The 26,930-nt window shown below is 41.5% G+C and overlaps 1 protein-coding gene and 1 long non-coding RNA gene across 2 annotated transcripts in view; one reads left to right on the top strand and one right to left on the bottom strand.

The window, feature by feature from the left end:
- Positions 1-3,999: 3,999 nt before the first annotated feature.
- Positions 4,000-10,508, bottom strand: LOC141939507 (uncharacterized). The gene is made up of 4 exons (XR_012627601.1): positions 10,386-10,508; positions 9,393-9,478; positions 7,734-7,859; positions 4,000-5,779 (listed from the first exon to the last, which is right to left on the bottom strand). It is a non-coding gene; the product is annotated as an uncharacterized LOC141939507 (long non-coding RNA).
- The window catches only part of UBAC2 (UBA domain containing 2), a 104,452-nt gene continuing 87,384 nt past the window's right edge, over positions 9,863-26,930 (top strand). Inside the window, exons 1-4 of the mRNA XM_074859368.1 lie at positions 9,863-10,022; positions 21,153-21,280; positions 26,120-26,239; positions 26,681-26,787. Coding sequence (XP_074715469.1) covers positions 9,992-10,022; positions 21,153-21,280; positions 26,120-26,239; positions 26,681-26,787 — 386 coding nt within the window. The 5' untranslated portion in view covers positions 9,863-9,991. The remainder of the gene's footprint in view (positions 10,023-21,152; positions 21,281-26,119; positions 26,240-26,680; positions 26,788-26,930) is intronic.

Below are 26,930 nucleotides of genomic sequence, written 5' to 3'. Positions count from 1 at the left end.
TTCAAACATACTTACATTTTTTTGCTTGACTAAATTGTTATTTGTAAATATATTCAAATCTCTTTCATTCCTCAGATCCGTGGGAAAGCTAGACAGGGTGCTGACAGAGGGATCATAATTGTTGCGGTCTAGCCAAAACAACATTAGCACCTGGGTTTTGACAATATTGTCTGTTGGTTCTCATGAATTCAGCTTTCCTGCTGGATGTGACAGTCCAGGAAAAGAGGGAGTACCGCTCCTCCACCTTTACCTCTGCCCACTATGAAAGTCTACTTGATTTTTTTGCGCACTCTAATTAAATCCTTGAAGGTTTTCATTCAGCAGTGAGTAATCTACTACCCATTTGGATCTCAGTTCTGTTCTTAAAGGTCTAAAACACTCTTATCTTGAATCCAGGCCAATGCCTTGTTAATTATGGCTACGTCTGAGATCATCTTGGTTAATACTATATCAGCAAGACAAGACGAAGAAATACAATACATGATGAAAGACACACACCCTTTAAAATTTTCCATCTCGATAAAGTGTTTCTCAGGCCTCACCCTAAATTCTTACCATAGGTGGTTACACAATGTCATTTGAATGAAGTGATCCACTTACTGATTTTCTTCCTTGAGCTTCTTTCAGAGAAGGGAGAAGCCAGGCTGCATACTCCTTGGATTTAGAAAGTATTAGCCTTTTACTTGCAAGAAACTTTGAAACTTCCTTAAGAGTGCTTGTAGTAATCACCAAAACAGTGGTGAGTCATCAAATTTCAGTTCAAAGTCTATATAATCGATTTTTTAATTATATTAGGATTTGCTTCAACATAGCACAATTGGATCTCTCCCCATTTTCTGCTCATATCAGGCAAGAGTTCATTCTCTTAGGCTGAAGCTGCTGCTGGGGCTTTTTTGCAGGTGTCATTACTTTTGATTACTATGAAATAGCCACCTGATGATCAGTCCAGGTTTCCATTAAGCACTTACCATGACAGAAGCACCGATATTAGACAAAATGACTTTTTAAACTGTGGGGTTTTTTCCTGGAGCAGTACCCTGAACTCTTTACTTGGCCTCCAAGCACATCCTTAGTTTAGCTCACAGATTATGGACTGTGTGTATTGTGGTTGCGTATGTGCACGTACACAGAATATTTATTGACAAGCACTTCCCAAGAAAAGTAACTTACCCGCACATTATTTGGAGGGTTTTGCCATGTGTTGCCTACACACATGCTCAGCAGGTCCTATACCATTTGGATTTTATAAAGGGAAGACACTTTCTGCATCTCTTTTGTACCTTGTATGGAACATGAGGGTACTCAGGACACAGGACATCCTAGCTAGACAGTGCAGCTCAGAAAATCCTTTTGTTGCATGAACTGACAGAAAAAGAGACTCTATGAATACAACATGAAAGGCAACCAGAATTCTTCAAGAATTCTTCTACTATTTTTCTTTATCTCGTTTTCTCTTTCATTTTTTCTTTCTCTTTTTTTAAGTCATCATTCCACCGTGCACAGACCACCTGGCCTCCATCCCATCGGTGTTACCTTTCTTGTCAATCCCCCTTGCCACGTCTCCTCCTCAGAGCTTTTTATGGATTCCTCCTCTGCCAGTAGCAGGTTCAAGACCTGCCAAGTTGCATAACCCCACGTGTGCCTCTGTTTTTTTCCCCTGTCTCTTGCTCCACCCCGTGCTAATTCCGCACATTCCACCAGCCTTCCCCTCGGACCGCTCCCTTCCTCTCTCTTTTTGTTCTCGCCTTAATATCTTCTTTTATGCCATTGCCATCCGCGGAGAGCCCAGGCGGCCTCCCACCCCGTGTTAGCTCTGCATCCTCCCGCTCTCCTCTCCAAACAAAGCGGGAGGGCGGCAGATTCCATCTGTTCCCTGAATCATCCCGGCTGTGACGGGCACTTTCCATCTGCCCCAGCTCACTGCTGCACTGACTGCGGTTTGGAAGTTTAAAGCACGCCCATCTGAGCCAAACCCCGCTGAAAACACAACAGGACTGTTGAATCCAGGGCGCTCTGAATCAGGCCATAAATCACCTGGAGCTGACATGCTCTTTTTTCGTTGCAATTTTTTTTCTTTTCTGTTTTATGGTCTAATGTACTGACACATCTCAAGTGTTGCATCAAAAGCAGGCACTCAAGCCCCAAATTGGTGCTTTTCCTGGCCATGGTCTTTCTTTTTACACAGTGACCTTCAGATGAAAACAGTTTACCTACAACTAAGCAATATTTCTGGGGTTTGTATGACATCTAAATGCAGCCTAGGCTTAATTTTTGCCCCCAGACGTATGTGTTGCCATCAAGATCACTCATGTTGAATTCAGCTTGCAAGCTGCTTCTCCTGTATATACAAACATACCAGTTCCTGCTCACGTTGATGGATGTTTCAATCATTTGTTATTGAGACCCCAACCATGCTGTTGTGGAAAGACTAACTGCACTGAAATCTGGAATGAAAGCCATAGGAAAATGACTGAAAATACTTTCTTCTCAACATACTTTCACATATAAAACTAATCAGAAGTAATGTCCTGCCCAGTACTCTTGAATTAAACCAATATTTGTACTAGTCATTTTTTGTCACCTGTGTAAATGACTTATATATACTTATATACTTACCTGTGTATATACTCAGAGACCAAATATGTACTTAAGCAACAAATGTTGCAGTGAATGCATGTCTTGTATGTACAAAGGAGCTTATTGACTTTGCTGGTTTATTTTTCTCCTACTTGAAAAGCTTGCTAAATTACTTTACAGTACGGCCAAAGCAATAAATTGAGTTTTAGTATGAGCTGATTTAGTATTCGATCATTATTTCTTGACATGATTAACATGCCAAAAATGGGCTTAACACAACCTTTAGTGCAACTGCCAGATGAGTATATGATCAGGTAAGACATCGCTGGACTCCAGCTGCCCAGTGTGGCTGGTTGCCCATGCCCCAAGAGCTCCAGCACGTGCCTGTAATAATAGAAAAGGTTAATGCTGTGGTGTAGACACCCCTTCAGGTAAGGCCTTCCAGTTCCTCCCCTCCCGATGAACTCCTGCATGCTGTCTCATTTCCCCTGGGTGCAGGTGCATTTACTGGAGAGGAGCCACTGAGCCACCCAAGAACACGGAGGCACGGAGCTCAGGCTGGTCAGGCAGGCTGAAGGCAGTGCACAAAAATCCCCTGGAAGCTTCAGCATCCAGTCATTTTGCTGTTTACTTCAAAAATGACAATGGCACAAAATGTTGGCGCTCATTTCTCTGGTTTAACACCCCAGTCAAGTCTGTCCTGGGAGCTCAGCAGAAAACTGCCCTCACCATTGTGTCGGATGACAGGAAAATGGCACCATCCTGCCTCCTGGGCGAGGAGAGGGAGAACCCAAAATGGCAGCTGAGTGCAGGTCCAAAACATCATCTTCATGCCAGAAAAGATTTCTTTGCCGTGGGTGCTGATTTCTGCTACAACCAGCCCCACGAACACAGATTTTTGTACTGTCCCCAACTCCTACTTATAAAGTACTCGAGGTATTTTTAAAAAATCTTGAAGTATATTAAATTGCACTCAGCAAGAAAACCAAGAAATACTTCCTACGTGCACAGAAGGGAGCTAATAGAACAGTAAGAATCCCTGCTTTTGCATTTATAAGTTTTAGACTAGATCTAATCCTCAGTTTTAGAGATCTCCTTAGCATAATGGTACTTGTAGCAGCAAACAGAAAATAGCCCACGCTGGAAAAAGTATAGCATAGGATCAACAATAATTGTAATGCCGTATTTTTGTGTTTCCAATAGCTCCGCTGTATTTAAATGTGATTTATTGACACAGATTGTTGGTTTTTTTTTCACTATAGTCCCTCCTTCTCATAATGAAGACCAGTTTAGTTTTCTGATGACAATATAAAGGCCCCAGCTGGGCAAAATTTTACATTTTTGTATGACATAGATTTCTGGTATCTAACTTTACCAGTCCTAACATTTTTGGAGGAAAAAAGAAACCCCCAGAGTGCTTATTTCCTGGAGGCATACATTCTTTTATTGCAAATATTGTACAGATAGATTTCTGGGGTGAACATCCTTCAACTTTTTGCAAGTTATTCTGAGGGATCATTGTATTTCAATAAAATCATACGAACACAAACATCTTCTGGCTAATTAGAGTTAGGGGGAAAAAAGACAAGACTATTCCTTCATACTCGCGTTTAAATAAATCAAATAAAGTAAGATGACAACTGGGGAGAAGAACTGCTTGAAGCTTCCTCTTTTTTTTTTTCTCTCTTAGCAGTGTTACGCTATAGGTCTGATAACATCATGATGTGGGTCACCACGTATTCCCTTAAAAACAGATTTGCCTCTGAGTGTAAATATGGGCGTTTAATAACCTTTGCACTGTGTGGAGATACACAGATAGGACTACAATACGGATATGAAGCAAGAGGAGGAGGATATCTGAGAAATATGGCTAGGTATCAGGGAGCAAAAAACTCCTTTGAATACCTCTACAAATATCTTCTAAAACCTAATTTCAGAATAGGCAATTTCAACACAGCCATACCTGTATGGAACAATGCAACTCGTTTTCTGCATCTTAAAGGCTTAAATTTTTTGCTATCGCTGATAGTTATCTTGGGTAATTTAGAATATACTCCAGATCACAAAGGTACTCTTTGACATAAATTCAGTCTGAAACAGATGGGTAGTGCTTGATCTAGTACACATGAAAGAGTACAGATATGCAAGTATGTTGCATTATGCAACGCTATACATAATATTTTGCTCTCCTACTGGATTCCTTAATCGGGTCTTCTGAGCACTGTGCTTAAATCTCATCATTTTATTGATGCTTACTGATGTTTCGCAATTTACCTTGTAGTAAATTAACGACCTTCAGATGAGTGATCTAAAAACCAGTGACAGCTGCTCAGCCAAGGGCAGCTGAACCACTGTATTTTTAATTCTCACAAGAATGAGGCGTCACCTAAGTCAAATGGAACATGAACATAGCACATTAAATGTAAAAACTGAGATAAAAATTAACAATTAAGAAACATCAGAATCGATTTGCCTACCTTAAATTTGTTTTCTTAATATGTTTGTATTAGGACGTAGCTCCTGGTTATGCTACCATATGTTCTTGTTTTTCACAGGATCCCAACCTTCATTGAAATAAAAAGCCTGGTCCCCGTGACAGAGAATTTAAGGACAACAACTTTAAGGGAGTGTTTTACAAACATTTAGAGATAAAGCTGCTGATGAAGTGCTTGGTGCTGCTCCTGAACACAGAGATGCCAACATCCGGGTGCACGGGGTGTCAGTGCTTGGATCACGTGGCCAACTGGTAAAAGGGAAGCGATAATTAAGACTTTCAGTGTAAAACCATGAGTGTGTATGATCAGTCCACAAAGATACAATGTGAAGAAGAAAGCAAGGTTGCCTCAACAGGTCCAGGCAAGCACTTTTCTTCTTGGGCTTCCTCCATGTATCTCTGCAAGACGTACTGCACCGTTGTTTTCCTCTCACCCACATTAGAGGGGCATGGCATGAATCCAGAAGGTGGCAGATGCAGCACATTTCTGGTGACATTTGCTAGGTCAAAAATGAGACTGTTGTTGGAAGGTAGTTACAGCTGAGAGGGACCTGGCATGAAAAGGCCCTGGCTGGGGATGGAGGTGAGCAATGCAAAGAGCGGGAGCTTGTGGCTGCTGGTGGCCACCAGCTGGTGACTTGGCTCAGCAACAGATCAACCAGTCCCTCGAACACTGCACTGTGATCACCTCCCATTCTGGGGTTCTAGCTGAAAAACAAGATAGTGCCGTTTGAACTATGAGTTATTGAAGCAAGAGCTACCCATGTATTTGTATTACTAGACATTGATAGGGAGCTCAGGTTTATCATGGTGTTTAGTTTTGCAAAACACCTCATTGACATTGTTAGAACCATAACAGATGGAAAACTTTTGAGTACTCTTTATATTTTTTATAATAGTGTGATGCAAAATCAACTGAAAAAAAAACCCAACAGATAAAACCCAATACTCTTGACCTTTTTTCTGTTAGATTGCCTGCCTTTGCACACTTCTTTAGAACTTAAGAAACACCTAAAAGTTCCTCCCTTAGCCACTCCATTGCTCCTCATATTGCTCCATTAACTGTAAGCCTACCAGCTCTATGTGGAAAGGACTAATCTAGAAAATGTTCTGTGTCTTCTAGCTATAGTAAAAAAATAAAAATCTGTGTAATAAAATGAACCCGCTACAGTTTAAGAGGACAGCAGGTCTGCTGCAGCACAAAGCTTTTATTCACTTCTGAGGGAGTGAAACTCTCTAATTTTGGAAAGGCACAAGACCAATCAGTCCAATTTCAGCCCAGTGAATCTCTGCCTTCTGCCCTTCCTTCTGTTCCCCTGCAAGCTGCTATCAGCAAGCTGCACTGCCACAGAAGTTTCCTCCATAGGGTACGTATGGTGCACAGCTTTCCTCTTTACCGTCTTCTGTAGCTGAAGACAAGGGTTGGAAACTGTAGGGAGAAGTTACTGGAATCATTAAGTTTAACATTAACCTCTTTTCAGGTATCTGCTAATATTTCAGGTAATTGTAATAACTGTAGGTGCTACTATGAATGTCATGGAAACCCCAGACGTCAAAGAGACAGAGACCACCTGCCATTAACCTGCAGAATCATTAACCTGCACTGAGCTAAGACAGAAAACTCCTGAGCGAGGTGTTACATTTCCACCCCATTTTACTCTGCCGCTATCCTTCATTCTACATGGCAGGGGAACATCTGACTGTTAAGAGATTAATTAGTAATTAAGAGTTGGTTCAAAAACATCACAAGTTCAGAGAAGAAAGCAACCTAATCATGTTAGAAAACAGCTAGAAATATAAATTCCAGTCTCCTGGGATTTTCTTCTGAGCAGGAAATTCAAATTACTTTACTTTGAACATATCAAATTGACCTCACTAACTAGATGTAATAAACAAATGGAGATATTTAAACTGACATTTGAGCAGTGTCAAAGCCTTCTAAGCTTGTTCTGAGTAGATTAGTAGATAAGTGCTAGCTTTCCTATTCTGGGATATGTTCCAAGGCAAGCATGAGGACTGATGATTTCAGTTAACTCCAAAGTGGACAACACTGCATATATTTAAATAATGCAAATAATTTGTGTAATTCTTATGACAAGCTACCAGTTGACACTGACGGTGTTGAGGTAAAAAAACCCTCTCTGCTTGGCACTCTATCTGAGAGCAGAAACTCCATTTCCTCTACCGTTCAATCAGTATGTGAAACTATAATTATTAGCATGGGATATGCAGTTTCTCAAAAACATACAGTGTATCTAACCTGATCTAATCCCAGAAAAACTGACTTAATACATCCTTCTTGAAACAAGGAATATCATTAAACGTTTCAAAGACTCAGTAATATATTTGTAGACCTAAATAAGATACTGGCAAATAAATACAGAGCCAGGTCCCTGTATCCCAGTAGTATTGACAAATCTGCAAGTCTTTTTGTATATTGTTGGGAGAAGCTTGCCAACTCTTGCTACTCATTCAGTTTTGCTGTATCTGTCAGTGATAACAAGTCTGCAGAGCTGCTTTCAAAATAGTTCTTAAGTATTTGCCCAAACGCATCCTTAGTCAGCAAAATACATGCGTAAGTCTCTAATATGTTTAAAGATTCTGACTTCAATCCAATTCCAGTGCTCAACATTGCAGAGAAGAATCCCTCTAATATAATTACCTTGTAGGACATCAATCTAGGGGAATCTTCAAAACTGAGCTTATAGGACAGTAGAACAGTAGTTCTTGGCTATCAGGACTGTAAACCTCTAAATTAATGACTGTTCTGTCACTCCATTCTGTGTGACTGTGAAAAGAAATAAAAGCAAGTTTTACCTTCAGCATTAAAACAGCAATCCCAAGCCTACTACACAGGAAATGATGGAAAAGTTTTCAGGTTTTATCCTCACATATATGAAAGCCAGATCCACAAAAAGGCTTAATTACTTTAAGTGGAGGTTAGTCAGAAAAGTCCAAAATGGTGATTACTTAATCCATGAGTACCTCATTAGATCCCTAAAGCTTCAGGAGGCACTCTAACTTTTCCCAATGAGGTTTCACACTGGAAACATTATAAGCTTTGCACCTCATTATTTACCTTCCCTTTTCTTAGAAATGAGGGTTGTCAGTGACTTATGCATGATTATGCGCATTCAGCAGCACACTGGCAAGCCAAGAGTTTGCATATGTAACATACAGCAGCCTTTGAAAGGAAGGAGAATTTCTGTAGCAAATCACTTCTTCCAGATGTGCTTTAACAGCAAAGAGTAAGCCGGTTGTCTGTAGCCAAAGACACAATGTACATGATGGGTATTGTGCTGTGAATCCAATTTAGATTCTTTGCTGAGGAAAGAACCTTATCCAGGGAGAAAGTCAGGATTTTCAGGGCACCTTTGTTTTGGTTCTTCCTTCTGACTAGTTTAGATACACCTCCTGCTCTGTGAGCTGACTCTGAATCCCATTCCTACCTGTCTGACTGCGGGCCCTGTACAAAGAGGACAAGTGAGCCACACAAATCTGAAATTAGTGCTGGTAGCTGGACATTTTAGAATTACATACTGATACGCTGAATTCTGCTTAAGTCATTGCGGACCCAAGCATAAGGGTTTTTTATGTCCCCTTGGCAGTGTTAAGAGATTTTCTTTACAAAGCTTCAGGATCTTCACATTTACAAGTGCTATGCAGTAGTTGCATTCGAATGTAATTATTAAAAGGCATATTTGTATTTGGTGTTAGCTAAGAAAAGTTTATGGAATATAACAAATTTACGACTTGCCTGAGTTTTTATTATTGGTTGCCTGTTTAAAAATTGTTACCTACCTGGCAAGTCACATTCTCCAGTTCCAGAGCGACATTTGTTTTCCATCTCGTACCATGGTCACGTAAACGTGACTTTGAGGCCCTCAGTTCTGTCAAATGGACAAAACTTTGTCCTGTTTTTTCCTGACATGCACATCTGTGATGCAGAGCAGAGCATCATCACCTTTTAAATGCCTGGCATGACTTATTTCAGGAAACTCTGATTTCTACATGGACTTGAAAATATCGAAATATGGTGCCTGATTCATTTTAGCCTTATTATACCATATCTGAATGAAATCAGGACATGGTTCACCTTAAACTGCGTGTCTACTACATTGGGAGAGAGTTAGGTGTCTAACTTACCATTACAGCTAGTGAGTTCAATAGTCGGTGGAGCCTAGGGAGCAATTAATTTCATCCCGAAGTAGACACCTTCATTTGATCATTTGGAAAGCTCCTCAGACTCCACTGAATGTACTGACCACGTCTCCGTTAGCTCTAATGAGCGCTTACCCACAGCTCCCAAGCAGGCACTTACCCTGTGGACTCCAAAGTCAGGGTGAGCCTCGGGTGTCACAGTTTTCCGCAGTGTGATGATCCAGGCTTCCCCAAGGCACCTAGAGACTTCAAATTTAAATCATCTTTATAAGGACAGAGGTAATTATATGTAACACACGCAGCCTAATTTAGGTTTTACCCCTGCCTAGCCACACCCGAGCCTTGAAGCGCCCTTCCCTTTACCTCAGGGCCTGCAAGCGCCCTCTGACAGGACCGGCCCCCAGGAGCTGCCCCAGCTTTACCGCAGGTTAATTAAGAGAATATATTCCGCCTATATGGGCTCCTATAGGCTTCGCCGGGTACCGCTGGGGTCAGTTGGTGGCGATACCGTCGAGCGGGCGGCGGGGGGGGCGGGCGGCGGGGCCTGGGCCACCGCCACCGCCCCCCCTCGCCCCCCCCACCTCGTCCGCCCGGCGGGCCCGGCAGGGGGCGCCGCCCGCTCGGTTGACGGCGGCGTTTGGCCCATCGCGGCCGCCTTAGCCGCGCCGTCCCCGGCCGCCGGCCCGCCGCTGTTCCTCGGGGTCTGCCCGGCCTTTGGGGGTTCCGCCAGCGGCGCCCGTCGCGGCTGGGCCAGCCGCCATGTTCACCAGTACCGGTTCCAACGGGCTCTGTGAGTACCGGGCCCCGCCGCAGCCCGGGGGAAGGACGGAGTTGGGGGAGGGCAGCGGCAAGGGGTGTGTCGGCGTCTCCCCCCGTGGCGGGTGGCCCGGCCCCCTCCGCCGGTGACCCGGGGCGGGGGGCGCCGCTCTGAGGGACCCGGCGGGGCGGCGGCGCCCTGACCTCTGAGGGTGCCGCGGAGCGGGGTGTGGGGCCGCTCCCGCCGCCCGGCCTGGGCACGGCGTTGCTGCTGCCGCCGCCGCCTCCTCCTCCTCCCCCCCCCTTCTCCACTCCCCGGGGGAGCTGCTGTCCTCGTTCCCCCCTTCCCCACACACGCGGCCTGGCCTCGGCTTTGACTTTTAAACTCGGGCTTTACCGCGTCTGCCGCTGCGTGACTGCGGGTGAGGAGCGGTAGCGGTGCAGGCGGAGCCGTTACGCCGGTGCTTTCGGCAGCGGTCGGGGGCGCCGCTTCACCGGCTTGGCCGCTTGGGCTGGCCGGCGGCGAGGGGCTGTGCCGGGGCGGAGCGGTCCTCTCCGGGCACGGCAGTCCCGGGGCCGACTCCCCAGCTCTGTGTCTGTGTGTATATATAAATATATACGTCTCTCTCTATAAATTCATATATATGAGAGCAGGTAAATAACTCTTTTTTAATATGAAAAGAAGGCTACTGTTTAAACCGCTTCATTGGGAAGACAGGTTTAAGGGCAGATACGTTTCGGGCTCTGTTAAACTTCATTTTTACCTAGAGCATACGTAAATCATTTCATCCCAGCGTTACCTGAACAGACTTCACAGGCGTTGAGGTTTGCTTCTGAGCTTGTTTACAGGACAAAGAATCTGCTGCCCTTAGAAGCGGCGGTGAAGAACTGAACTGGCTGCGGTGTGGACTTCAGCACTACAGTCCTCAGAGCAGGCTGGGACAAATGATAGGTCAAAACTTCGCTGACTAACCGTGCTTCACGCAAAATCCACATCTCAGTGTGAAAGCACCCTCCGACTAGGGGGGAATAATTCTGGCATTTAGGAAAGGTGAATTAGTTGTAGCTATTTTCTGTTTGAGGCATCTAAATGAGGGGGGGAGTGTTTTTGCAGATGCATCTGTACTTGATTTGCAGCTCCTGATTTTTTAATTCCCCCCCCCCCCCCCCCCCCCCCTCCAGTAATAGATGCTGTAGAACAACCTTTTGGTAGCATGTGTCTGTGTATAGTTCTGTGAGAAAGAAGGTGAGGTGAAAAGTATCCTTGTGGGTACATGATAGGTATTTAAAAGTTTTTCCAAGATAGGTCCATCAAAAGGATGAGTGGAAAATTGTAGTCATAAGAAACACATTTGTGCTAGGAGAAAACTCTAGGCAAGATGCCATTCTGCAAAAAGTAAATGTTTTAACTTTTTTAAAATTTTTTTTCTGGAAAACAGGTACAACGTACACCCTTACTGACTCACCTGTTGACCTAAAGTGATTTTTCACAAGACTTGGCTGGTACAGGTGCACTGACAAACTCTAGTGGAGGCATGTATTTAGGTGGCAGTGACACATGCTCACCTAGTGCACAACTATGGCAGTTTAAGATGTCCCTGTGCTGTCAGAGTGTTTCTTCATTTGTAGCAGAAGTGACTGCTGCAGCAGCAGCAGGTATGTAGGATTCAGTCACTGATGCGCAGGATCCGATGGTTTAAGCAGTTAATGAGACAGTGTCTGATGTTGCATCGGGGAAGCATATGTGTGTGACCATGTTCTGTTCTGCCCCTGGGTCTTGGGAGCAGTAACCAAGGGCGGAGGGGCAATGACAATTGTTGGGGCGCAGTTGGTGGATAAATAGATCTGTATCAGAGACCCTAGATAAAATAAGCATATGCCTGGTTCAACAGTGATAAGAATGATCGTGCCAGGTCAGACTGAAGGCTCCTGTAGCTATCTCTGACAGACTTAACATCTGAAACATTTGGTTAAAGCCATATCTCAATACCCTTTGGTAAAAGTAATACTAAGCACTTTTTAGTCATGTGTATCTTAGGTCATTTTAAAAAGTGACCCAGTTGTTGATTATATTTCTAGCAGATTAAGCGTTTTAGCGTCTTCAGACATCGATGCGGCAGTAAAAATGTCAGAGGTTACTGTATTCTTTTTGCCTTGTTTTCATCACTGCCTTGTTTTCACTCCTTTCTGCAGAATTTCCCTCCTTAGCAATGGGAAAACCAACAAACAACAAATGGCCCCAGAGCTCTGCTACATTTTGGTAATGTGATTCTTACTGGGCTTCTTGTGCAAAGTGTTTTAGCAAGAGTGCCGGAGACACCCTTGTTCACGGTTTTATAGAAGCAAGTCTGGGTTTGGCCTACTCACCTTTTTTAAAATTTCATTTTGATTTTAAAACTTCTTATCAGAACCTAAATAATTATTTAACTCATTTGAAGTATTTTGGTTCTTGTTACTTCTTGAAATTGTGTTTAATACTTTTCTGAAAGAGAGAGGAGAGTAACCAGTGGCTTGTAAGGGTAGCAGTTGAAGCTAGTTATAAACTTTTTGCTCCATCTGGTAATATTAGTCTCATAAACGTTGATAGAATCTTGGATGAGGATATTATTGTCCATGTTCTTTGAATTCTTTGCATTTTATTTCTTCTGCTAATTTTAGAATAAACAAATAACAGTGGACTATATCATATAATTCCAGGAGGTTGTGGAAACAATATGAAGATGAATTTAATAGTCTGTGTTGTCATTAGAGGTCTAAATGAGAGAAATAAGAATCCTTATGTTTTATTTGATGCAGTACATAAATCAAATTTGTAAGTCATGTCCTATGAGGCCTATCTCCTTTTGATTGATACTTCATTAGTCCCTTTTCCCATTCTTGCATCCTGTCTTAGTGTTTCTAGGCTGCCTCTCTCATCTCTTGCTGTTTTGATGAAAACAAATTATTATTTTAAACTACAGGGAGACTGACATGATTAAGATATTTTCAAGATGCTTGCTAAATACGCATTTTAAACTGGTCTTTGACCCTCATCACATAGAATAATTTAATTAGGATTTTAAGTTTTGGACATTTTTCATCATATGTTATTCCTCTTGCTGTAAAAATTCATGGAACTGTGGTTGACCCTATAGTCAATTCTGTCTTTTGTTATGTCCCAGACATGGTATCTGTGTGTGCTCAAGAGAAGATAGTTTATAATTCAAATAAAAAGTCTGAGTGCTTGTTAGAATTAAGTTATTGTTTAATATTCTAAACATTTAATATGACAAAATGTGACAGAAGAGGTGACTGAACTTTGGTAGACCAATGCCACTTAGCAGTATACTGATGTATCGTTTCTAGGAAATGTGGGAGGAAGACACTATAGCTTCCATTTTAGCACAATTTATTTATGACATTTATTTGGGAAAATCTTTGGCTGCATGCATGAACAAAATCTTGAGTAAGTAAATGGAAAAACTTGAGTATTTTGATTATGTATCTATGCAGATTACTGAGTAGCTGCATTTCCAGATTTCTAGACCAGGAATACAGTCAGGTTTGTTTAAACTGAATGCATTTTGCTTTTGTATTATAAGGCGGCCCTGACATACTACTACAAACTTAACAGAGTACGTTTAGCTTGGCTAAGCTTTTCTGAACTCCACTTATCTACTGTAGCTGTCCTGATTGTTATCATTCTTCATTCCAGGCAAGGTAGTTGTTGCATTATTTACAGTCGGTTGATACAACAGTCCTAAAAACCATCATCTAGATGTAGCCATAGATAGACCCTTTGGCTGTTTTTATTACATGGATCTTCACTTGGTCTATGGCCAAATTTTATTTCTGCTAATATACCACTACTGTGCTGAACAAACAATATTTTTCAAAGCAGGTACAAACTATTTCTGTATTACTTACCTTGAGTTAACTTTATGGATCACCTCTGTAGTATGGGTGCCAGTGGTTGCTACACTATGATATGTGGCTACACAGAAAATTTCGTTTCACATCCTGGCTCTGTAGTTCAGGGAAGTGAATGATACTATCTTCATCCAAGGAATATTCAAAACTTGTGACTTCTTTACCACAGATTCAGCTTCAGGTATTCCTCATAAATTTGACCACTTCTATTGAAGTTGGACTTTCTTGTAAATAATGCTTGAATAGCTGGGCCTGTGGAGAAGTCCTTGACCTTGTCCATGTGCCTTTTAAGGAGATGTCTCATGACTTTGAGCACTGCAGTTGAGTTCTTACATAAAGTGTTTCTCTAGTATTTCTTATCCTAGTTTAAGAGTTTCCTGGTATAAATCCTCCGTCCTACTTCTCCTGCTCAGTACTCTTTTTAAAATCACATGCGTAGGCAGAGAGGTTCTTGAAAAGTGACATTACAAGAGACATGTGTAAAAGCAAACCCCTCCAGCAAACAAGCGGTCCAACACTGGGTGCATGTGAGCCAGTTCAGACAAGTAGGTCCTTTGCTAGGAGTGATATGCTGAATTCCAGACAGGCAGTATCAGGTGTAGCAGATGATGACTGTGCTGGTAACTGGTAACACACCTACTCAGTGCATGGCACACACCATTTTGGATGGGGAGATGTAAAAATAAACATAGCTGGTACATGTTACAACCATGAGATACTGAAGTCAGGAAACAAGGAAGAACACCATTTAAAAGGACAAATACAGTTTGCCCTTGTTAAGGGAAACTGTTTCTGTTATCTGGAATATTGGAGGAGCTGGTATGTCCTGGGAAAAAAAAGCCAGTTACCCTGGATAGTAGGAGGCACAGCACAGGCATATTCAAATGACTTAGCAAGATGCTAACCCAGTTGACTTGACTTGTAAAACTATTGTAAAAAAAAATACTGCATTGTGTTCAGGAAGCATGCTGCAGCACCTGGCTTTAAGTAAGGGTCTGAGAGGTGGGCTGTGGTGCTGCACCCAGACTGGTTTCTTGTGCTGCAGTCTGCCAGCAGCTTGAGTCCCCTGAAGAATGCTGCTGAAACACTTCAAGTGACTTTGCAAAGGCTAGAGTGAGTGCATGAAGACTGACACTGGGCTGGCTGTTTGATGCTACTTAGCTGTATTTGCTGCTTGTTCACCTACATGCTGTGTCCCAGGAGCAAAGTATGATATGCAGAAGCCTTTCCATTGTAAGACACCAAGGCCTTTCCAGCAACTTAAACCTGTAAGACCAGCACCAAACTTTTCTGCAGACACTGTAACATTTCTTCCCAATATTCTTCATGCTATGTGCAATATTGCACACGAGTGTAGTAGGAAAGCCTGTTAGAGCTAGTCCCTGTTTTAAAGCCTATCCACTTGCCACATCTGGAAAGTATTTGACTACTTTGCATACTACACACAAGCTACTTCTTGTAGTAGTAGGGAGTCCTTTGAACTTGTGTGCAAGCATTTCTTCTAATGCAACTTGTGCTTTTACCTCTCTGTGAACCTTGTAGCGCAGTGCTAGCAATTTGTTAAAAATCCCCAAGGCAAGAAGGGAACACTGTACTCCTCTGCTTGCATAACCTGCAAAACTGAACTGTTGGGCACAAGGGTCAGGAAAATAATAAAGGTATGTAAGTTGATGCTTTGTGGTACAACTGAAAGAAAAATGAAGTATGTATTGAATATATCAGAATTATGTGTGTAACAATATTATGCAGTACAGTACTATATGGGAAAACAAATTAGCTGGTACATCAGCATGCCACAGTGCAACCTGGTTCAAAGTGTTAGCTTGAGTCCTGGGAGCAGCCTAGCCACATCAGTTCAATTAGCCATGCACTGAACACCACAAAAACGTGGCTATTCTGCTGCTGCTGCAGAGCTAGCTCATTTCAAGCTAGCATGGGGATCTCCGTATGGTCTTGTGGTGTAGCCATACCTGGTATTTCTGACAGTGTATACTAATAGTAGTATGGTAATATGCTCTGTGGTTGGGAAGAAGGATCTGCTCATGCGATGAGCGTTTTTTTTAACTTCAACCTGTTTTGCTTTTTATTTCTTGTCAAATGTTCCTTTTAGAAACAAAGGTTTTCTTCTTTTTCTTTTTGTAGCTCCTCATTATTTTACAGTTTGTGACCTAGGCTAAAACCAGTTTTCTAAACAGTAATTGTATAGGTAACTGGTTTGATTACAATCTTAACCAGCACCTTTAAAAAATAGATTTAAAGCACAAGCCCAGTTGGTTTCTTTACTGACTTTCTTAATATATATACTAACATTTACCTCTCGGCTTCTGCATTAATTTTATAAGCGTTTGATGAAAATCTTCCTGCAGCGATACTCTTATGTGTTCACTTGTGGGCATCGCTGTGATTAACCACCAGAGTACGCTGTGAAGTGACAGTCTGAACACATGATCCCCTTCCTGTGCTCTGCTCTGAGCCTAGACCAGGGGCAAGAGCTGCTTTCTTAACCCAGAATACTTCGTTCAGTCATGTAGTACTTTCAGGAAGCAGTAACTTCATTGCTTTTGCAGGGTCCTCTGGTATTGCATGCTTTTTTTTTTTTTAAAGGATGAAATATTAGAAAAATACTTATACTGGATTGAACAAACTCTAAAAAAAAAAAATCATCACATGGTTAAATTCCATCCTGCCAGTCAGCACTCAATCTCCTGGTGTCTTCCGGATTCCTCAAGCAGTATTACACATGTCCGTATCTCTTGTCATCCTCCCTCCACGGCATGCTCTCATTTGTTCTCAGCTACTGTTCCGGACTCAGTGTGTGATTATAATAAAGACAAGTTTTTATTCCTCAGATCTAGTAAGATTGCTCCCGTCTCTCAAAAGCACACATTGGTGTCTAGGAAGCACTTAAAAATTACTGTTCAGATTTGCATATGGGTTTCATCAGCCATTACAATAAAGGACAGGCAAGGTTTCCAGGCATTCAGGTGGAGGTGTTTATGCTGCTGTTTGATGTGTAGCAAAGTCCTTGAAAACTCCGACTGTTTTGAAACGTCCCGCTTCTGTTGGTGAACCTGCTGCAGGTTCTTGGACAGATCTTGGAATATAGATGAATGTCTGCATGATAGCTTAATGCAGGAAAAGCAGCCACCCAAAATACGGATTTTTGGGAAGTACTGTGCATTCAGATGCCTTGGTTATGGTTTAAAAGACTCACAGATCTTGTGCATCAGCACTAAAAAATGGTTCGTGCATATTTCGTGCCATTGTAGCAGTCCCCAGCAGTTAATTGTCTGTATGAAAGCGGCATGTCTGCCTCATTGCAGCTGGGTTTGGGAAGTTTGCAGATGATAGTGGAAAAAAAAGCTGTTACGCAGCATGTTTCATCTGCAGCTGTGGTGTAAGCTCAGTAGGGATCCCCACAAAAAACATCCTGAGCTATTTGAGCACCTGCAGCTACTGCTCATCAGCTGGTGCTGGCAATGAGGTCCTCCCCCACATCAACGCTTGAGTCTCAGGCCCGGAATAGCAGTCCAGGGGGTGAAGTTGTTCCCCGAAAAGCCCTTCTGAAATGGTGTCCTGGTCTGGCTGCCTGTTTTGATATGCTTATCTGCTATCTCTCTTCACCTGTGAGTGGTGAACCATCAGGGAACAGTAAATTATTTAAAAACTTGTAGCTGCCACCACAGCTTTCGTATTCTTACTAGTGCAGTGGTGGCTTCTGAAGCTGCAACTATCTGAGCAGTTGTGCCATAAACCTCCCCCTCTGTGACAGACGGACACATCTAGTCCTTAACTCTCTGTACTTTGAAAGTGGTACTGGCAGCCAGGAAAGTAGTAGCTTCTGGAAGAAGATCTGTGGGCTTTGTAGTGAGTGCAAGGGTGGAATGTGGAGATTGGCTGTGAGATTATGAGGGCAGTTTTGGGGAGGACTTCTCCATTGCACCAGGGGGAAGCAAAGATCTGTAGTGAAGGCTAGTTCTTTGCTCTTCCTCATAGCATGGGCAAGTTCTGCTGGTTATTACAATATTTCTGTCTTCACTTAGATGGAAGCTCAGTATCTGTGTTGCAGCACCAATGCTATTACTGCCTGTTGTTTGAAAGAATTGCCACGTAAGGAGTACTTTGGGGTTGCAAATTTATTCCAAGGTCTTTGAAGATAGTATTTGATGTATTTTAACTCTTTGGGGTCAAAATGAGAGTTTATCCTTTCATTCTACTTTCTTTATGTGCTGTAGAGGCACTGTGTTTTTCTCTTCCTTGTGCACATTTACATTGGTGCTGCCAGCAGCCACTGGTACCCCGGTAGGTTGGTAGTACATGTTTCCAACCTGCACATGGTTTCAAATCCACTGGACTGGCTTTCTAAATTTTACCTTTACATTCTAAGTAAGGAATTAGACTTATGTCAGAATGGCCGATTGTGCAGTATCTGGGATTGTTAGTAATTTTTGGCCTTACTGGTTGAGACATTCCACAGCAGTGGAGGGGTTGCTGGTGATGTCACAGCAGTCCTTGTTAGGGATCTATATGCTGTTGAGGGGTAAAACAAAATACTACATGGTACAGTGAAACACTTGGAAAAAACCTTTCAGGAGATGTGTTATTTGTCTGGAAGAGTTTATCTTTCTCAAGTTTACTGGGCAAGAATAAACTTACCAACCATGACGATATTTTGAGAAGCTTGAGAGTAGAAGTTTCCGTTACTCATGTGATGCTCCCTGTGGGTGACTGTCACATTAATAGGTTAGTTAGTTCTGTGGTTTTTTTGCTTGATGACATGCTTAAAAATAAGTACTTTTCTCCTATATCAAGGTTTAAAGTGTCTAAGCTGAAAGCTAAAAGGAGGCTCATAATAAAAACGTGTGTTCACACTTTTGGAGAAAACAGACAAGGTTCTGTTGGTTGGTTATTTTTGAATGCATTCCAATTAGGAATGAACATGATAGAATAAAGTATTTCAAGTGTGTATTACCTGTAATGTAAAAATGATCTAATGATACGAAAATTACAGTAAAATGTAAATATAAGTATTAAAGCTGTCTAGAAATACATAGTCGTGGTGGGAAATCTAGTGATTTGCTTGTCACCTTTTTTGTGGTAATGTGATCCTTATGTGAAAAGTATTATAGGATTAATGAGTTCTTGTAAAAATTTATTTAAACTCATGAAATAATGTAAATGTATTTGATAGTAAAATAGCAAGATTTATGAAACTTTGGTTCCGAAATGTCTATTGTTGTGACTTTCAAATTATCTGTTGAATCCTGGTTATAAAACTGACCTTTTCACATTAAGAAAAGTTAATTTAACTAAGTTATGCTAACTAAGGGAGCATTGCCTGGGGTTTCAAGTGAATATGTGTGTGCATTGTGTGCAACTTCCAGGCAGCTCCAGCTTCTTTTTTCCCCGTGTTCTACAGTACTCTGATGGCTTCAAACCTTTTTGAAGCGTCCAACTAAATCAGAGGAATGAATAATTTAAAAAATGGAGGTCTAAAGACTATAGACCTTATTTTTGGAGAGGAAAAAAAAAACAAAGAAAGACATTAAATTGAAAGGTGGGTAGTTTTCTTGCATTAAAAAAAATTCAGGCAGGCTTTCTGCCCTCCTGATGTGTATCACACAAAAAATCTAATCATAAAAGTAGAGCTTATGGTTAGCAGAGTAACATCAACTTGTGTCAATACAAATCACTGCCTAATTTCTATAAAAGGATAGTTCTTCAAGGCATTAATTGCTTAAATGGAGTAAGGAAAGTGAGTCTGTAAATAATGAACTCAGAGGTATGGTTGTGGACTGAAAGAAGAGTTTTAAGTACAAGTTTACGTTACAATACACGTAGGAAGAGATGTTTGCTTCACATGGTGAACATCAGGAAACTGCAGACTTAAAGGTGGTGTGAGCTGAGAACAGCTAACAGTGCCTATCAGAGCTGTTCTTGATGTCATCAGCTAGTACTTGGATGAGGATCATGCTTAAATTATGTAGTAAGAATCTTATTTTTGATGGCAATGGGATTGTGCCATGATTAAAACCTTGGTTTTGGTGCCTGTTACCATCTTCCTTTTCTAGCAGTTCACTCCTAGTGTACAGCAGATGTTGATGGAATCATTCGTGCTAGTCAGTTTATCTTGATAGGTACTATTTCCTGTATTATGCTTTTTTAATGCAGTTTTGTTCTTCCTGCACTCCTGCTTTTTACTTCCCATTAGTACTTTAAAAGTATTCTTATTGTTCCTTTTGTTATATAAGAACGATGACAACAGAGCGACAGATTTCATAATACCTTGCAAAAAAACAGTTGTCTGAAAATCAGTAGATTCTATGCTATAACTGGGATGTTTGGGAAGGAAGTAAATGTGATTCAGGTTGTATGTGTGAAGAGGAGAAAAGTCATAGAAGAAATAGTATTTCAGAGTTTCTCTGTTGGCTTGAATTATTGGGCAAAGGTTTGTGTTTTGTTGTGTCAACTACAACACTTTAGGATGAGTTGCTGGGTGTACTCCTGCTGGATATTCCACTTGGCAGTTTTTAGTAAATGTGTATTGCAGATTTCTCTGTTCTCTGCTTGCTTTCTTCCAAGTGTCCTTTCTGAAAGTCATGCCACTGGGGGAAAGAAGTTCCGATTTCACGAATATCCTGATTTTATTAATTTCTTTATTAATAATTGTAATGATTGGATGGAAGGAAGGTGAATTTCATGTAAATTAACTTAGATACATTTCCTTGAATGGTGGATCCAAGTGCGGTGAAGAGAGTCCGTTTATTCAGGGCATGTATTCAGGTGGTTCCTGCTTCATAGCCTCTAGAAAAAAAGCTAACCTGAATCCCTAATGCAAAGGAAACAGAGGTATTTGTTTTAACTAGATGTGCATGTGTATTTTGCTAGTGAAAAAGAGTGATTGTTTTATTTCCTGAAACATGATTGAGCCTTAAGAGGGCTGCATAGGAGGATGTGACCTCTATAGGTGCAGAGAGCATAGGTTTAATTATAGCCAAACAATTAATTTCATGAGAGAATGTTGAAAACAAAATGTCTGGTTACTATTTAACTGTCATTAATATCTCCAAAGACTTCCTTTGGTTGGTGTGTTTTCCCTATCTGCAAGGTGTTGAGAACTTGGGAAGTTCTTGAGGTAATCAAGGTGGTGCACTGCTATTATGTTTTCCAATCACCTGTTTAAATATGTAACTTTTTAAATGTGAGAGACTTTTCTCTAAAATGGCTTTTTGTTTGTTTGGTTTTTGTCTTTAAGATAAAGCACCTTTGTCAAAGAGTCTGTTACTAGTCCCAAGTGCCATCTCGATTCTATTGACTCTGCTCTTCCAACATTATCAGAAGTTCTTTGCCTATAATGTACAAGCTATAAAAGACGATTTTCAGGTAAGAGTCAATTCATTTTGTGTGGAGAGAGACTGCAAACTATTCTCTTCCATGTGATCTGTTTCCCCAGTCTGTTTCTCCTCTGATTCTTTCCCTTTGTTCACTGTTGTAGACCAGCTTGTTCCTATCTTTTTTTAATGTTACTCCGGTACACCACTTTTTGGAAAAAGTGAGAAAAACTGATCTGAAACAATCAACATAGCTTTTCACTTCTTTCTTTTGTCTGGGAAATGATTCCACTGGCATTTGGAAGCTTGCTGTGAACGAAGTGTGGTTTAACCTGTGTAATAATAGAAGTATTTTAATATGAATGTCAGTATCTTATTGTACTTAAGTCTTGAGGCTGAACAGTGCTGTTGTGATTGGGTATGCTGATTATATATGATTTATTTTAACAACAGAGGTCATAACTTTCCCAACTTCTGTTGTAGTTAGTCATGGAAAACTAAAATTTGCCTGTTGAATAGAACTGCTGCTTCTAATTGGAAGATTCCAAGCGATGGGGGAGTTTGTCATGCTCCTCAGTAATCTGGTGGATTGGTTAATTATTTTATTAGACAATTCTTGCTTATTCCCAGTTCAAACTGAGATATTTATCTTTTAGGTATTGTAAGGTTTTGTTCTCAGCTTAATTAAGAATCCTCTAGTATCAGTTGTAATTGTTGAAATAATTCACTTAGAAGTGATTAGGTAAGTTTTGTGTGGATTTGATCTTTTTAATTTTTTGAAATGACAAACTACTGCTCAACAGAGAAGGGTCTGCAAATGCCTCTGTAATTATCTTAGCCCACACGTTTTACAGTTAGATCAAAAAAAGTATGTAGTCAACTTAACGTCTTTGAGGATGCCAACTGTAGCATATAAACCTTAAAAGATTATTAGACCTAGCTAGTGATAGTCTGTGCTGTTGCAGTCTCTGTGATCTTTCTTGTCAATAAGAGTTTTATTGTAATGATGCAGACTTCAACTCTGCAAGAGCACTGCTCATATTTTCCAAGTGTCTCGCTAATGCTGTGCAGCAAAAATACATAAATTAACGTCTGCCTTTTAAAAGTGTTACAACCAAGTGTTTGGGGAGGGGGATGAGAAAGTCTGAGAAGCTATTCAAGTTTTAAATGGAAATTTAGTGGGTTTGGGGTTTGTTTGCTTATTTGTTTGTTTTGCAATTTGTCTGTAGAAGAATCCTCTCTTTCCATTTGTTTGATCTGCTGAAAAACAGTAGTAGCTGTGTCTTATTCAAAGAAACCATCTTTGAAGGGCAGGAAGGAGGATCCAGGTAACATCAGGCCACTCAGCCTTACCTTGGTCTCTAGGAAGGTCACAGAGAAATGGCTTCTAAAAAGATTTGCTCAACACATGCAAGACACAAAGCTGACTGGGAGCAGCCAGCCAAGGTGAAGTGGACAGATCCTGTGGGTCACAATAGGTTGCACAACTGGTGTTGGCAACATTCAGTTTTTGTGCCCATGGGACCTTCTCTGAGGATTGAGGACTACTTGGAAGAGATGGGATTCACCTGGCCAAGTGGGACAGACAAAAGCATCTCTGCTAACAGGCAGGCCAACCTGGTGAGAACTTTAAGACAGGAACAACACAGGAGGGAGATGACAACACACAGTCAAGTGAGAAGGCAGTGGACTGGGTTAGCCAGCAAAGGGTACAGGGTAGTGTGAACAGAAGGGATCCTGTAACCAACAAAACAGGACTGAAAAGGACCCGCTTCAAGTGTATGCACATAAATAAGGAAGTGCCTATGGGACAGCATTATGTGGAACACTCCCATATGTTTTCTGGGAAATCAGCATGACTGGGTGCCTCTCTGAAGTGTCTGTACACTAGTGCGCCCTACATAGGGAACAAATAAGAGGAATTAAAGGTCATATGCCATTACAGGGCTACAATCTCATTGAGGTCACGGAGATGTGGTGGGTTAGCTCGTGTGGTAGGAGTGCTGCAACAGGCAGATACAAGCTCTTTAAGAAGGACAGGCAAGGAGGAGAATTGCTCTTTATTTGAAAGAGCAGCAGAACTGCACAGAGCTTTGTCCTGGGACATGAGGAAGTTGAGAGCTTATGGGTCAGGATTAGAGGGCAGACCAGCACAGCCACCTTTGGTGATGGAGTTTGCTACAGGACACCTGGTCATGATGAAGTAGATGAGGCCTTCTTCAGACACCTGGAAGAAGCCTCATGATTTCATGCCCTGGCTCTCATGGAGGACTTTAACTATCCTGATATGTGCTGGGAGGGCAACACAGCAGGGCACAAGCAGTCCAGGAGATTTCTGGAGTGCATTGATAGCAACTTCCTAACACAGACTATCAAGGAGCTGATGAGGGAAGATGTTGTGTCTGGACCTCATACTTACAAACAAGGAAGAAGAACTGGTTGGGCATGTGAAGATCAGAGGCAGGCTTGGTTGCAGTGACCATGAGATGGTGAAGTTCAGGGTCCTGAGAGGAGGGGACAAAGCAAATTGCAGGATTGCAACCCTGGGCTTCAGGAGAGTGGACTTTGGCCTATTCAGAGATCTGCTTGGAAGACTCCGATGGGATATAGTTCCTGAATAAAGAGTGTACCAGCAGATCTGGTTGGTTTTCAAAGATCATGTTATCCAAGCACAAGAATGGCTCATCCAGTGTGCAGAAAGTCAAGCAAAGGTGTCAGGAGGCCTGCATGAATGAACAAGTTGCTCCTGACTCCACTCACACATAAAAATGAAGCACGCAAGAGGTAGAAGCAGATCAGGTGACCTGGGAGGAATATGAAGATGCTATCTGAGCATGTGGGAATGGATTAGGAAGGCCAAAGCCTACCTGGAGTTGAATCTGACAAAGGACATGAAGGGCAACAAGAAGGGCTTCTACAGGAATATCAGCAAAAGGAAGACTAAAGAAAATATAGGCCTGCTGCTGTGTGGGAAGAGGGACCTGGAGACAGAAGACACAGGAAAGGCCAAGGTATCCAGTGCTTGCATTGTCTCGGTTCTTTAGTCGTAAGACTTGTTTTCAGCAGTCTCAGGCTGCTGAGATCAGTGCAAACGTCTGGAGCAATGAAGGCTTAAACTCAGTGAAGGAAGATCAGGCTAGGGAACGTTTAAATTAACTGGACATACACAAGTTTGTGGGACCTGATGGTGTACACCCACAAGTTTTGGAGGAGTTGGCTCATGTCACTGTGAGGCCCCTCTGGATTATCTCTGAAAGGTCACTGTGATCAAGGAAGGTTCCCAAGGACTGGAAGAAAGAAGATGTCATTTCTACCTTCAGAAAAGGCAAGAAAGGAGATTGGGGAACCACAGGCCAGTCAGCATCATCTGGATCTCCGAGAAGGTGATGAAACAAGTCCTTCTGGAAATCTTTTTCGGACACACAAAGAGCAATAAAGTGACTGGGGGTAGTCAGCACAGATTTGTGAAATGGAAGTTTCATTGTTATAAAACTGTTATGAAATTGACTAACCTGATAGCCTTCTATGATAAGGTAGATGACTGTGAGGGGACAGAAGTGATGTTGTTTATTTTGACTTCAGTATAGTTTTTTGCAGTCTCCCATAACATCCTCAGACAAACTTATGAAGTACAGATGAGATAAGTAGGCAGTGAAGTAGATTGAAACCCGGCTTAACTGAGGGCTCACAGGGTTGTGATCAGTGGCACCAAGTCCAGCTTGAGGCCAGTGATTAGTGGTGTATGTCAGGGATGAATATGGGGGCCAGTAATATTTAGTGTCTTCATTCATAACCTGGACAGCATGACAGAATGTGCTCTCAACAAGTCTGTGGATGAAGTAAAACTTGGATGAGTAGCTGATACACCAGTTAGTTCTGCTGCCATTCAGAGGGGAGAAGGGGGTCAACGGGAATCAGCAAAGTTCAGCAAAACAAGTTCAGCAAAGGCAAATGCAAATGCAGTGCCCCCCTGGAGGGGGACATGCACCTGTACAAGCTGGGGGCTGACCAGCTGGAAATCAGCTTTACAGAAAAGGCCCTGGGGATCCTACTGGAGACTAAGTTGAACATGAGCCAGCAATGCAGCATTGTGGCTAAAAAGGCCAACAGCATCCTGGGCTGCATTCGGAAGAGCCTCACAGGGAGGCCTGGTGGGGCGATCCTTCCTCTCTACTCAGCCTGTGTGAGACCGTATCTGGAGTGCTGTCCCTTGGACTGGGCTCCTGAGCACAAGATAGACCTTGATATACTGCAGAGAGTCCAGGCGAGAGCCACCAATACGGTCAGGGGCTGGAACATTTGGCGTATGAGGAGAGACTGAGAGCGCTGTATGGCAAGAGGTAGTGGACGCAAGGTGGAACATGGGAAATTCTGCCAACATGTAAGGATTTGATTCAGTTTTTTAAATCATGGGGGTGGCCAAACACTGGCACAGGTTGCCCAGAAAGATTGTTGAATCTCCATCCTTGGAGGTGTTCAAGACGACTTGACAGGGCCTGGAGCAAGCTGATCTGATTAGACCTGCTTAGAGCAGTACACTGGACTAGTTGGTATCTGGAGGTTGCTTCAAAAAAATTTTTTTTCTGTAATTCTACAATTTACAAGGGTTGTGATTTCCATTTTTATTTGTAAATGTGAACTAGGGACATAGAAATGTATTTGACTTTGTTTCTATTGTAGGTTTATTTTAACAGGTAGACCTCTTCCTTGAAAATATTTTATTTTTAAACAGACTTCTTGAGCTCTCCATAACATTCTACTGTATTTCCCTCCTCAAATGTACTACATTTCTGTTATCTGACTTCAGTATTATATTCAGTCTGAGGAAAAATTCTGTAAAGAATTTTCTTGAAGGAAGAGAGACTTAACATGACGATCTTTAACCTTCTAGATTTGGAGACTTGTATGTGGGAGAACAATATGTCTTGATTTGAAAGACACATTTTGCAGCAGTCTGCTCATTTACAACTTTAGAATATTTGAAAGAAGATATGGCAGCAGAAAATTTTCAGTAAGTTCCAGTTATATATTTTTTAAACAGAAACTGTTTTCTACACTGTATAAAATCTTGCAGTCCTGGATTAATACTGCAGTTTTATTACTAACATTTTGTATAGAAATACATGTTAAAGGGTTTTAAAGAGAATTTGGTTTTCATAAATCTAAATTTATATTGATAATATCTTGCAGTCAGTGGGTTTTTCTAATTAAAGTTTGCAGCTGTATTAGTTGAAAGTTATCAGATCCATAGAATTTAATTTTGGCAACAAATCTAACTCTTAATTCTTCAGTATCTAGAGATGTAGATCTGGAATTATGTTGTGCTAAAGATTTCACTTGTCTTAATTGAACTAGTGTAGTGGTTTTCTTGTTTTTTTCTTTTATTTAGAGATACATTAAAACCTTATTTTTAAACTGTTGAATTAATTCAAATTAAACTTTTTCTTTACAGTCCTTTTTACTGGGTGCTTGGATGCTCTCAGCTTTGTTTGATCTTCTCCTTGTAGAAATCACTCAGTATATATTTGGCACCACCATCAACAGCTTGCCTTCTGGTTTGTAAGTAGCTCCTAATGGATTGGTTATTTTAGATATAGTTTCAAGGGATTATTTTTTTGCAGATTTTAATTTAAAAAAAACTTTCTGCAAATTAAATTTAATCCTCTTTTGAACTATAGTGTAAAAGTTCTTGGCGCAACTAT

This window comes from Strix uralensis, chromosome 2 (genome assembly GCF_047716275.1).
Source record: "Strix uralensis isolate ZFMK-TIS-50842 chromosome 2, bStrUra1, whole genome shotgun sequence".
NCBI classification, from domain to species: Eukaryota; Metazoa; Chordata; class Aves; order Strigiformes; family Strigidae; genus Strix; species Strix uralensis.
Note: the sequence above shows the minus strand (reverse complement) of the source record. Positions and strands in the feature narration are given on the sequence as shown.